Below are 13,093 nucleotides of genomic sequence, written 5' to 3'. Positions count from 1 at the left end.
TGGCCTGACAAGCGCCAGTGGCCAGCCGGATCCCCTCAAGGCACACAGCGTCAATGATCTGCAAATAAGAGGACCTCGCTCAAAAATGTTCAAATGTGTGTGAATTTCTGGGGAACCAAACTGCTTAGGTCGTCGGTCCCTAAACTTACACACTACTTAAACTAACTTTCGCTAAGAGCAACACGCACGCCCATGCCCGAGGGAAGTCTCGAACCTCCGGCGAGAGGGGCCGCGCAGACAGTGACATGGCAATGGCCTCGCTGACCCATACGCCGTCCACCCATAACCCAGCTGCGAGCGCGCGAAGGCCGTATAAAACTGGAGGAGACGAGTCCTGTCTGCTCCCCAAGACCTGTGGCTAAGGCACTCTAAGATATTCAGTGCCTTCAGGGTTCTGGCTTTCAGGTCTCTAAGATGTGATAACCACGACAGTCTGGAGTAAAAACTGTGGCCCATAAACCTCAAAAAAAAAAAAAAAAAAGGTTCAAATGGCTCTGAGCACTATGGGACTTAACTTCTGAGGTCATCAGTCCCCTAGAACTACTTAAACCTAACTAACCTAAGGACATCACACACATAGATGCCCGAGGCAGGATTCGAACCTGCGACCGCAGCGGTCGCGCGGTTCCAGACGGTAGCGCCTAGAACCGCTCGGCCACTCTGGCCGGCAGTAAACCTCAATGAGTCGCTAAAATGTAGGATGGTGTCTCCATATTTAAGACAGGTAAATTAAAAATACGACGAGAACGATTAAAGCGAAAACACACACACACACACTTATCTGTAGGGAATCCGTGCAGGTTGCCCTGGAGGGCGTAATTTTGTTGGATACCTCTCTTTATATTTGAGCTCAGGAAACGTTCTAAGATTCTTCAAAAATCGATATCAGGGACATTGGACTGTAGTTTTGTGGATCCTTCTTGTAAACGATTATAGCTCGCCCTCTCTTCAACTTCTGGACGCGGTTTTTTGTTTGAGTGGTCTACAATAGATTATAATTAACACAGGGGCTAACTCAGCAACAAATTCAACATAAGATCTCATAGGGATTACATCGCGCCCTGGATCTTTGTTCACTTTTAACGATTTCAGTTGTTTCTCAACTCCATTCACACTAACACTGACTTCACTCGTCTTTCAGTGGTACGAGGATTACATTGGGGCAATTCTTTCGGGTTTTCCTTTGTAAAGGAACGTTTCAAAACGGGGTTGAGCATTTAGATTTTTACTTTTCTACCCTCAGTCTCAGTTATTATCTCATTCGCGAGTGGATGGACACTAACGTCAGTTACACTAACAGATTTTACTTACAACCAGAACTTCTCTGGGTTTTGTGAAAGATAATTTCACAACATTCTGCTACAGTAATCAGTGAAAGCTTCATGCATTGCTTTCATGACAGCAAATGCGTTTCATTCGGCATCTCTCTATTTGTAGTCCTGTGCTTTGTTTTTTTCTTATTATGCAGTAGTCTCTATATCTTTAGAAGTTTCTCTACGGTGACTGTTTACTATGGAGGGTCCCTCTCATTATTAACTGTTATTCTGTGTACATACGTATCTGGTACATTGTCAAGTATTCTTCTAAACTTGAGTTATGGTTACTCTACATCCTCCTGTCTTCTGCTGAGAGATGAAGTTCCTCTTTTAGATAAGACACTATATCTTTTTTATCTTTTTTACAGAACGTATATACGAGGGCTATCCACAAAGTACATTACGTTTTGGAATTAAAAATAAATAAAATATTGGAATTTTTTTTATTATATACAGATGAAAGCCACACTTAAATACTACTTTTCTACATAGTTGCCATTTAAATTAAGGCACTTATCGTAGCGATGGACGAGCTTGGAAATTCCTTCGTCGTAAAATTCGGCCGCCTGCGCCTTCAACCACGTGGTTACCTCTTCTTTTGGGACAGAAAAGGTGTGATTTTTGTGGATTTTCTGGAAAGAGGCACTACAATAAACTCTCAAAGGTATTGATAAACTCTGCACAACCTCAGAAGAGCAATACAAAACAAGCGCAGGGGAAAGTTGGGCTCAAAGATCTTGCTGATTCACGACAACGCCCGGGCCCACACGGCAAATGCCACTCGTGAAGTTCTCGAATCTTTTAAGTGGGAGTTGTTTCCTCATCCGCCGTACAGTCCCGACCTGGCACCGAGCGACTTCCACTTATTCCCAGCAATGAAGAAGTGGTTGACTATGCATCGTTTTGATGACGACGCACAGCTTCAAGAAGAGGTAACCACGTGGTTGAAGGCGCAGGCGGCCGAATTTTACGACGAAGGAATTTCCAAGCTCGTCCATCGCTACGATAAGTGCCTTAATTTAAATGGCAACTATGTAGAAAAGTAGTATTTAAGTGTGGCTTTCATCTGTATATAATAAAAAAAATTCCAATACTTTATTTATTTTTAATTCCAAAACGTAATGTACTTTGTGGATAGCCCTCGTAGCTTTCTACTTGTTTTAACTGCCCTATTGTAATCACTGTTGCCACTACTGCGTCATTGTTACTGATACCAGTTTCGATGCGATATCCTCAAAGAAGTCAGGTCTATTTGTTGTCACTAGATCCAATATATTCCCATCACGAGTGGGGTTCCGAACTATCTGTTCTAGGTAGTTTTTAGAGAAGATATTAAATAATGTTTCACAGAGTGACGCCAACCACTAACAAAACTGTAATTTCTCAGTTTATTCAAAATGGTTCAAATCGCTCTGAGCGCTATGGGACTCAACTTCTGAGGTCATTAGTCCCCTAGAACTTAGAACTAGTTAAACCTAACTAACCTAAGGACACCACACACATCCATGCCCGAAGCAGGATTCGAACCTGCGACCGTAGCGGTCTCGCGGTTCCAGACTGCAGCGCCTAGAACCGCACGGCCACTTCGGCCGGCTCTCAGTTTATTGTTGATTAGAAAAGTCTCCAACAATGACTACAGCATAATTGTGGAACTTACGTACAAGCGAACTGAGGTTTCCTCTGGAGTCTCCAGTTACATCAGGAGATGGGTCTGGTGAGGGACAGAGTGCTCCAATTACCATTTAATGCCCACCCCTGAGTCTTGCCCAAACAATCTCGTATGAGCTTCACTTTCTATCTCGGTGAATTTAAGTTCCTTGTCTTCTGCGACAGGTACACCACCTCCATTTACCATTATCTATCCTTTCGATATACACTTCCAAAAGCCTCGCTGCCACTGTCTATATATGTCTCCCTTCCACTGTCTCCTTTTTCTTCCATTGACTCTTTCTCCTCTCTCCTCCACCTCCCCCCCCCCCCCACCTGTCTCTCTCTTCATCCTTTTCATTCGCTCTTCCTTTTCCCTCTTTCCTGCTCTTTCGTCCTCACTGATATTGTCCTCATCCATCGCTCTTTCTCCTTGACTGCCACATTGTCTCTCTCACAATCATTGTCTCCTCTCTCTCTCTCACACACACACACAATATCTCTGTTTTCTCTCTTTTCTATCGTCGTTGTCTCTCTGTTACTCTCTTTCAGCACAAAATACCGAGAATATGGTCACATGCCACAGTTTTTGGTGACGAAGGCGAAATGAGGATTGAGGCAGCTTGTTCCCCACTCTCCTGTCAGAATCTTTTAAAGATGAGCATATTAGCCTTTTTGGGCTGCTACAGTACCATTACGCAGCTGGTTCATTTCTTTCTCCTGTTACAGCAGAGTGTGTTTCTTACATAAAACGAATTCTGTAGATCAGTAAAGCTTTGATAGTTTATTTATGTACTTAGATGTATTTACATATTTTGCAAATATGAACAATAAATAAGTACTCATACTATGAGATTAATAAAAAATCGATACCCATGTAAGGCAAGTTTACTTTAAATTACATTATATTAAAATGTACAACATTTTTAGGCTAACCCATAGGTACCAAAAATGCGGTGTTCAGTTTGCAAGTAAAAAGAATTTCATATGACAAAATAATTTTTTGTAAGGTGTTTAGGACGCCAGGTGGCACCACTGAACAATTTCCAGATCAAGACAGCCTGTATAGGCGCGAAACAGCCATCATACAGCGGCAGCGCATCACATAGTTTTATTGGTGGTACAATGGCGACTGCGAATTAGTTTGGTGATCTTAGAGCCCTGCACTGTCCCCAGAACCCCTGCCATGTGTTCAGTACTTCAGTTAAAACCACATTTACGGCTCCGACTGGATGGTATATGCATATTTTACCTTCGTAAGTAAGATAAATTTGGACTTCTGGATCTCTGTAGCGGACAGTGATATCGGAAAACGTTTCAGCGTTCCCAGAGAAAGTAGTCTTCAGAACAAATGGTAGAATTTCGATTATATGCAATGAATAGAAATTACAGAAGTAGGCATCGCTATAACTGTTGAGTTTGGTATCCATTAATCATACTGTTTCGGCTGCATCTTGATAACGAATGAATATTTTCCAAACCTGGAAAATGGATCTTCTAGACAAATGTCTAAAGCATGTATACTTAAAATTTGAGCCATTGTCAGTGCTTAGTTATTTAGATAATGCGGTGTGCCCTGCAACAACGGCTGAAAACCGGTTCTCGCGATTTTCTGGATAAGTACGGCAACTTTGAACCTCGAAGTTCCTCGAGAACATCAGCCTAAAACACATGGCAAGAATTTCGACGAGTTTCCATGGATAGAAATTATAGAAGTGGCCATCCTCACAATCGGTACTTTGGTACTTTTGGTATCCAAGAACCATTTTTTTTTTTTTTTTTTTTTTTTGTTTTCTCATGGACTGCCCATGAAAAATGGTGATTTTATAAGCCGCCTAAGTCGGAAAGCAACAACGGATTTGCTCAATTTGCCTGAATCAGAGGAAATGCGTAATGTTTAAATTATGAACATGCACTGTAGGATAGTGCAGCATGCCCGTAGGTATACAAATGGTAACTAGGCCAAGGGCTATCCAAATCATTTGATCCCTTACCTCTGTGGTCAATAGAACCTGAGATACGACCGCCTGAGAAATCGCATCTTTGTGTTTGGATTTTTGGAAGGTACCGTCTTTATTAGGGAATGTGAATGGAAGACTTGGTTTTGATGAAAAGGTCCTAGAAAAGTGCATTGTGTCTTTGAAGAAAGTGAGATACAAGACACTGTTGTTGTCGTTGTTGTTGCAATAGCGGAGGTCTGCACCCCGAAGGTAAGTTTGATGCAGCTCTCCAATCTAACCTTTCTCATGCAAGTCTCTTCATCTCCGAATAACTACTACAAGCTAAGTCCACTTCCACCTGTTCACTATATTTATCGGTTGGTTTCTATTTACTCTTTTAATTTCATTAGCTTGGGGATTATGTAAGTACAGGATGACGGATGTTCTACCATTCCGTCCTCTCCCGTCAGTGTTTTCCGTATGTTTGTTTCCTCGTCGACTCTACGGAGAACCTCATCATTCCTTGCTTATCAGTCCATCTAACTTTCAATATTCTTCTATAGCACCACATCTAAAAGGCTTTAATTTTCTTCTGTTCCGTTTTCTCATAGTCCATGTCCCACTGCCATACGATGCTGTGTTCCAAACATACCCTCTCAGAAATTACTTCCTCAAATTAATACCTATGTTTGATACTAGCAGACTTCTCTTGGTCAGGAATGCCATTTTTGCCGGTGCTAGTCTGCTTTTTATATCCTCCTTGCTCCGTACGTCATGGGTTATTTTTCTGCCTAGGTAGCAGAATTTCTTAAGTTAACCTACTTCGTGATGCACTGTCCTGTTTCTTGTTGTTCTCATTTCTGCTACTTCTCGTAACATTATAACTTTGTCTAACGCTTGATGATCGTGGCCTTTGCCTAGAAGTGAATATTTAGTGGATAATGATGTTAATTATGAACCCTTGTGCAATTATTAAGTAATTTATTGTCCTACGTTTCTCATGGCACTCCGCCTTCCTACTATCTGCTACAAAATTCCACTGTAATGACTGTCTCTACTTCTATTTCACTTACACGTTTCAGAATATTATCAATTACTTCTGCTAATGACAGACAAGACCGTATTTTATGCAGGCCTCAATGAATCTATCAGTCTCGCCACTCTACAAGATGGTAATATCATTAGCCGCTGCAGGTTTGATCATGGATTAGTTTCTCTCCCAGAACTCAATTTCTTCTTCTGTCTATTCTGCAGATTTTTTCCTTTTTCTTATGTTCAGTTTACTTTCTGGCTTCAAACTCAGCATTAATCTTAGAATATTTATATTTACCTCAATAATTCATTTAATATTGTCTCCATCGAGGTTACGAAGTGGGTGGAATTACCGGTGTCAGATAACGTCGACATCTTACGAGACGGACTGCCATTTCCCAGTCACCTATTAGACCTGAAGGTAACAGTTGTTAGTTTCTTGCTTACATAAACACTTGATCATAAATATTTGGATGCGTTCATCAAATACTGGACAATATTCTCTTATCCTTGGGTATTGTCAGCCAATAAATCTGTCTGGACGTAAAAAAACTATGCATAGGAATTTTAGATTGTTCAGAAAATATCACACGATACTTCCTTATGGGAAGAAAGATCCATGAAGGTTTTGACGCTAGTGATGTTCAGAAGCGGTGGTCAAACTACCGTGTAATGAAGTTGTTCTGGAGATGATCCTCAATAATAATGTACAACTCGCATCTGCTTACTTATGATGTCTAATGTGCTCAAAACAACCAGATTTTTCACAAATAACGAGGGCATCTTCAGGCAAACGGGCAACCAGTTCTTCCGGTGTATTGTACGCCAATCAAGATTACGCGATGTCCACACTACTGGACCGTCTCTCCGAATATTCAACAACTGGGGAAAACATTGTCTAAATGTTCTGCCGCGCGGGGTAGCCGCGTGGTCTGGGCGCTTTGCCACGGTACGTGCGGATCCCCCCGTTAGAGGCTCAAGTCCTCCCTCGAGCATGGGTGTGTGTGTTGTCCTTAGTGTAAGTTAGTTCAAGTTAGATTAAGTATTGTGTGAGCCTAGGGACCGATGACCTCAGCAGTTTGGTCCCCCATTAACTTACCACAAATTTCCAAAATTTTCTAAATGTTCTGTGAGATCCACGGCAAAAATGTGATGCGGCCCCGTAAGGAGTTACGGCATAATCAACCATGAATAAGACGTAAAAACTGGTAGAAAATTTCATATAAAACAATAATAATGTATTTGTTTATGCATCACGAGGACGTGCTGCATGGGAAGCTGTTCAAAAACACTGCAAACGTTGGCGTAAAGGATTTCCTGCGTCATATGATTCGAGTGCCGATAGCGGGCACACGGTGCAACTGCGACATTTTTGTTCAAATGGTTCAAATGGCTCTGAGCAATATGGGACTTAACATCTATGGTCAGCAGTCCCCTAGAACTTAGAACTATTTAAACCTAACTAACCTAAGGACATCACACAACACCCAGCCATCACGAGGCAGAGAAAATCCCTGACCCCGCTGGGAATCGAACCCGGGAACCGACATTTTTGTCCCAGAAAGAAAGTATATGTTTTTATTTCCTTTAAACACTCTAAGATTTTGTATACGTCGTTTTTTACATAGTGTTGTCATTGTTACGACAGAATTTTTTTACTTCTGGTCAACGAATATCGACTGGCAGTCAGAAATATAATGTAGCACACTGCACTGTAGTGAAGGAAAATGCCTTTGCCAATCAGACTGTAGTCACATACCGAAATTAGCTGCAGAAATAGATCTTTCATTTGCATTGGTATCCAATTAGATATATAAACGATGTGGAGAAGGTTATGAAAAATGAACCACTTACAAAAGAGATCACATCTTTCTATTGAAGTTAGAACGACAGAGGATAACTAACATTAGGCTGCAGTGCAGAACAAAATATGTAAACAACAGTTTCTGCTAACCTACACCTGTTTGTTACGGCAGGTGCCATCTGCGCATCTCGAGGCAACCCTGCTGAAGCACCCGGCGGTGCTGGAGGCTGCCGTCGTGGGGATTCCCAACCCTGAGACTACGGAGCTGCCCCGAGCGTACGTCGTCGTCAAGCCCGGCGTGGACGTCTCTGCCGAAGAACTCGTCAGTTTCGTCAGCAGTGAGTAGCGTTATTTTCTTAACCTGTATACTTACACATGATGGCTGTCTTTTATTTACAAGTAGTTTCTTAATGTGCAGTCATCTACTTCTGTTAAACAGCTACTAAGACAGTCATTTCATCTCCATTCATCACTCACAAGCGGTGGGGGCGAGTTTTGGAAACCAAATATGCGGTGATATGGGTTAAGATCACTGATATCACACCCTGCAGCCATTCGACCTGGTAGGCCCTCATTTGCGAGTAATTGGTGAAAAAATTTCAGAATTTTACGTGGTGGCCAGTACCATTAAAAAAGTCGTAAGTGACACGTATTTTATATTTCTATTCCTTTCTCAGATAATCTTAATCACCGTGTGAATTTTTTCATTTGCTTAATTTATCTTTTATATCATTCTTTTTCCAGTCGGAATTTTTGTGAATATAAATTTAATTATATCTATTTATTATAATATTAAATTAATTAAAAATTCCGATTTATAAATTAAAAAACAAAAGACGCGATAATATATTTATATTGATGGTGAAATGGTGTGAAAATGTATGTTTCGTTACCAGATGTGCGATTCTTTTTTCCACGGTAATCGTTTCAAACATTTAAAACACAAGCTAAGTAATTATTGCACTATCGATGAAATAACGCAGATGAAGATTTAAATGAAATAAGAGTTTATCAGTAAAACGAAATTCGAGCAAAATGAGAAATAGGTACAATGAAGGTAATAATGTGTATGAAAAAACAGGGTGATGAAACAAAGGGAATTAAATTGAAATTAATACATAAAATTAATTTAAAACTCATGAACAAAGATTTCAAGTGGGGAAAGAATGGCAGGAAGAAAAATGAGAGAAAATGAAGAAGTTGATATTATGATTAAAACTATGTGACGAAGGAACGGAAATAACAAGTTGCATATAAATCAATTAACTGAATAAAAGTGATCATGGAAATCATTTAGATAAAGATGTAAGAACAAAAATAAAAAAAAAATTGCTGGATCTGACGAGATTCGAAGCCAAAATTTGCTGCAAGTGAAGGTATTATCTAAACAGTTACACCATCCAACCAAGCCATATAACAGATCTTTTTCAATGACTTTGAGTTTCACACAAAATTCGCAAATTTTTCCCCTAAATTACTCACAAACGAGGGACCACCAGGGTGAATGGCTGTAGCGTGTGATACCTGAGATCGTAACCTAAATAACCGTACAGATGGTTTAAAAAGTCAATCCCACCGCTAGGGACCTCTCTTTGTCAGTCAGAAAATATGCAAAACCCGCACCTCCATCAACTGCAATAAATTACGATGAATCTACTAATATTTCTTACGCCGGCAAACACGTCACAGGAGGACTAGAAGACACTAATCACTCAAAGACAGAGAGACGACATTGCCCGATCGGTGCAGTACTCGTGTGATTCATGCTGACCTTTCCACGCCCCTGCACATGGCCCACTAACAGGACAGAGCTTCGTTAATCCACTACGATAGATACTTCTTTGGTAACATTCTGTGCGTAATAATAAGGTGAAACTACAAAACCAGTGGTCAGTAAAGGATCATGCCTAACTGAAACGGAAAAAATAATGGAAAAAACTACAACAGGCATCATAATGTGACACTTTCACTAAGTCAGTAACTGAATTCTGTCGTCACTGTAATCTTTATGCCACGAATAATTTTGGTTTCTTATATTTATGGAGTACTTGATTTGACGCCTCGGTTTGTAAGTCCTAAACTAAATTACTTGTACAGTGTAAGGATACAATAAATTTTATTTCACAAGACAATCTATCACATTATATATATATATATATATATATATATATATATATATATATATATATATATATATTCTCATTTTTCTTCCTGTCAGCTATTCCATTTTCAAGTACTAGAATTACAAGTTACTTCCTTGCTGCTATTACCGTCACAATTATGCAACTTCTACTAACTCCGCAAGAGCCATTATCCCTAGTGTTACTATTGTCGCTACTGTTACTGTATTATTATCATTAATATTTCACCACCAACTGTGGACTGCCCTTCCCTGTTATAAGCAGACTACTTATTTATACCCAGATTTGATCGTTGCCACTGGACCCATCAGGAAGCAACTATCTTCTTCATTCAACGCACGTAGGACGCCATGTCGGCAGCGTTTTTATTGCCGGGTAATTTACTGCACTGTCAGCGAAACACATTTGTGGCTCTTTTCTCGGTAGGATGACGGGAACTTTTGCAGGCCACTTCGTTTCGTGGTCACTGACCTCAGCTGCTTTCTCCCCTTCTGATGCGTGCGTTAACTGAAAGGGGGTTTCCAAACTTCGTTCTGAAATAGTGTCGCATTCCTACTCTGGTAGTTGTCTTCCACACAGTTTCGCAAAGCCTTCCAACATCCCAACTCGTGATTCCACAGTAAACGACCTACAGATATTGTCCGTTAGTGTCCATAATATCATTGTTGCATAAAACCGCTCGTCATAGTAAAGCTCGGTGCCATTTCAGCTGCCTAAAGAAATTCTACTCAAATGTTTTCTCCGGGAGGGAAGTCTAGTAGAGAGTGCCGTCTGCAGGACAAGGGAAGATGGGTGGGGGTCAGAGGGCACATATTGTTGTATAGTGGTTAGCGTAGCTGACTCTGGGCCGCATGGTTCCGGATTCGATTTCTGGCCATGTCGGAGATTTTCTGCTCTTGTGGACTGTCTGTTGGTGATTTTGTCATCATTTCCTCTCGTTACAAGAAACGTACAAGTCGCCCAAGTAGCGTCAAATAGATAGCCGCTGAACAACCATTGGTGGTGTTTCGTGATCCTTCTTGGAAGGACTGGAGTGTTGGCATATTTTTTACCTTCCATTTACTAATAATTGTCAACAGCCTAGCCGCAGTGGTAAGAGCGGTTTCCGTCAGATCACCGAAGTTAAACGCTGTCGGGCTTAGGTAGCACTTCTATGGGTGACCGTCTGATTTTGCCGAGCGCTGTTGGCAAGCGGTGTGTACTCAGCCCTTGTGAGGCTAACTGATGAGCAAATTGACTAAGAAGTAGCGCCTCCGTTCACGACAACTGACAACAGCTGGGAGAGCCAGTTTCTGACCGCATGCACCATTCCCCCACCCCCCACCACCATGTCCCCATCCATTGACGCTTATTACTGAGGATGACACGGCGGTCGGTCGGTGCCGTTGGGCATTCAGAAGCCTGTTCGGACGGACTTCTTTTACTAATACTCTTTTTGACAGAGGCATTCATTTGCACAGTTGGCACAGGCCTCATTAATCAATTCAGAATTGCATCACTAGTGGAAAATTCTCATCTGGGTATTGACTCCACTGCTAGTGAAACATTGTCGCTTTGGAACTCTGTATCCCAACGGTGGTAACAGAACCTCAACAGCCTTCCTTTTCTTTTTCACAGACTTTACTCTATCGAATGCTCAATCTAGGACGACAATTGCTACTGTGGTTTACCGATATTTCTTCTTTCTTTGATGGGAAACTGTAATGTTACATTTGATTTTCAGAAAAATTTCGTCCAGTACCATGTGTCTTTTCTTTTTACTGCTGTTGATCCTATTACAGTTGATAACTTACATGAATCAGTTTTCATACAGGGTCTTCTCCTGGCGAACAGATTGTTCCAACAATGCAGCAATGTGGTCGAAATTTATCCCGCCAAAAATCTTGGAAATGGTTCGCAGTAGAGTCTTTCTTGCCATCCCCTCTGCGGTATTCGGTATTTAATCTTTCGAAATACAGTGTTACATACACATTGGACAGCAGAAGTATTAAAAAGAATGGAGACATTTCACAGTAATAAGAACTTTAAGTTAAAATTAAAAAAAATTATCTACAGAGAGTAATGTGTCTATTACACGTGTTACAGAGGAAGTTTCTGATCACAAAAAGCTCCGCGGAGGAGTTATCTTCTTGGACAAACTGCCAAGGACGGCCACAGGAAAAACGTTTAAGAGGATCCTGAGAGAACTGGCTACAAAGGATGTGGATGAATAATAATAATAATAATAATAAACTAACAAACTGAGAGGAGTGTTACAGAAAAACCTAATGTGAATAACATCTGAAAAATATGGTTGAATACATCATAGTCATTGTTTCTTTCAGGTCAAGTCGTGGCTTAAAAAGTGTGGTGAAAGAACAGTTTTGTAACTAAAACTTTTATGTAGGCTATTTCTCGCAAAAATTCTTTCTAGTGGAAGACATAAAAGTATACCTGTCTCTGTACATACCTAAAGAATAAAGTATTTTATTTCTTTGTACTGTTACTGTTCAAATTTTTTGGGAGTACTATCGATCCCTTTTTAATACAAATAAAAAATAGTGTCTGGCGAGCTTCAGCATCCACTTCAACAGAATAATGGTTCAATTTTTGAGATTCATACAGCTTAATTGTAAACTGATATCAAAGAAACATATTAGATGTGTACAATCACATTTTTCCATACGTACTTACCATTTAATAACAGCTACTTGAAGCATCGGAAAAATGTAAAAATCGTGCTTCCTAATTCATTGAATAAAGCATATTATCACATTAACGGCTGTGTGTTCGATATGCACATCTTTGCAGATCTGAGAAATCAATATCTGATTGTGAGTGACAGCGTCCCTTGCTTCCGGTCCATTCCATCCTCACCTCGCGTTGTTGCTTCCAGTGTGTCTCACAAAGTTTTGTTTGTGAATCCTGTGCCCAGTAATGCCCACAGTTAGTTTCGATTTACAACCAATACTATACAATACATAACACAAAATCATTGACATTTATGAAACATAAAATTTTAAGATGTATCCACTAGTGAGGTCATTTACCTTTTACATTTATTATTGTTCTATTTGTACGATCAGCCAAGACGCTCACTTATTTGTTATTATTATTTTGATCAAAATTTTATGTACAAATTTAATGTTACTAATAAAAGAACACACCTCAATGTGTAATTATTAAATATCTGTCTGTACCTGTATGCCTACAAAATATACATATTCGTTAGTT

General features: G+C 40.3%; 1 protein-coding gene across 1 annotated transcript in view; it reads left to right on the top strand.

Annotated features, from left to right (window-relative positions):
• Positions 1 to 12,204, top strand: part of LOC126199447 (uncharacterized) — a 105,213-nt gene extending 93,009 nt beyond the window's left edge. Inside the window, exons 7-8 of the mRNA XM_049936366.1 lie at positions 7,912 to 8,077; positions 11,966 to 12,204. Coding sequence (XP_049792323.1) covers positions 7,912 to 8,077; positions 11,966 to 12,093 — 294 coding nt within the window. The 3' untranslated portion in view covers positions 12,094 to 12,204. The remainder of the gene's footprint in view (positions 1 to 7,911; positions 8,078 to 11,965) is intronic.
• Positions 12,205 to 13,093: the final 889 nt, after the last annotated feature.

The sequence above is a fragment of the Schistocerca nitens genome, chromosome 8 (assembly GCF_023898315.1).
Source record: "Schistocerca nitens isolate TAMUIC-IGC-003100 chromosome 8, iqSchNite1.1, whole genome shotgun sequence".
NCBI lineage: Eukaryota > Metazoa > Arthropoda > Insecta > Orthoptera > Acrididae > Schistocerca > Schistocerca nitens.
This window is presented reverse-complemented; position numbering and strand designations above follow the sequence as displayed.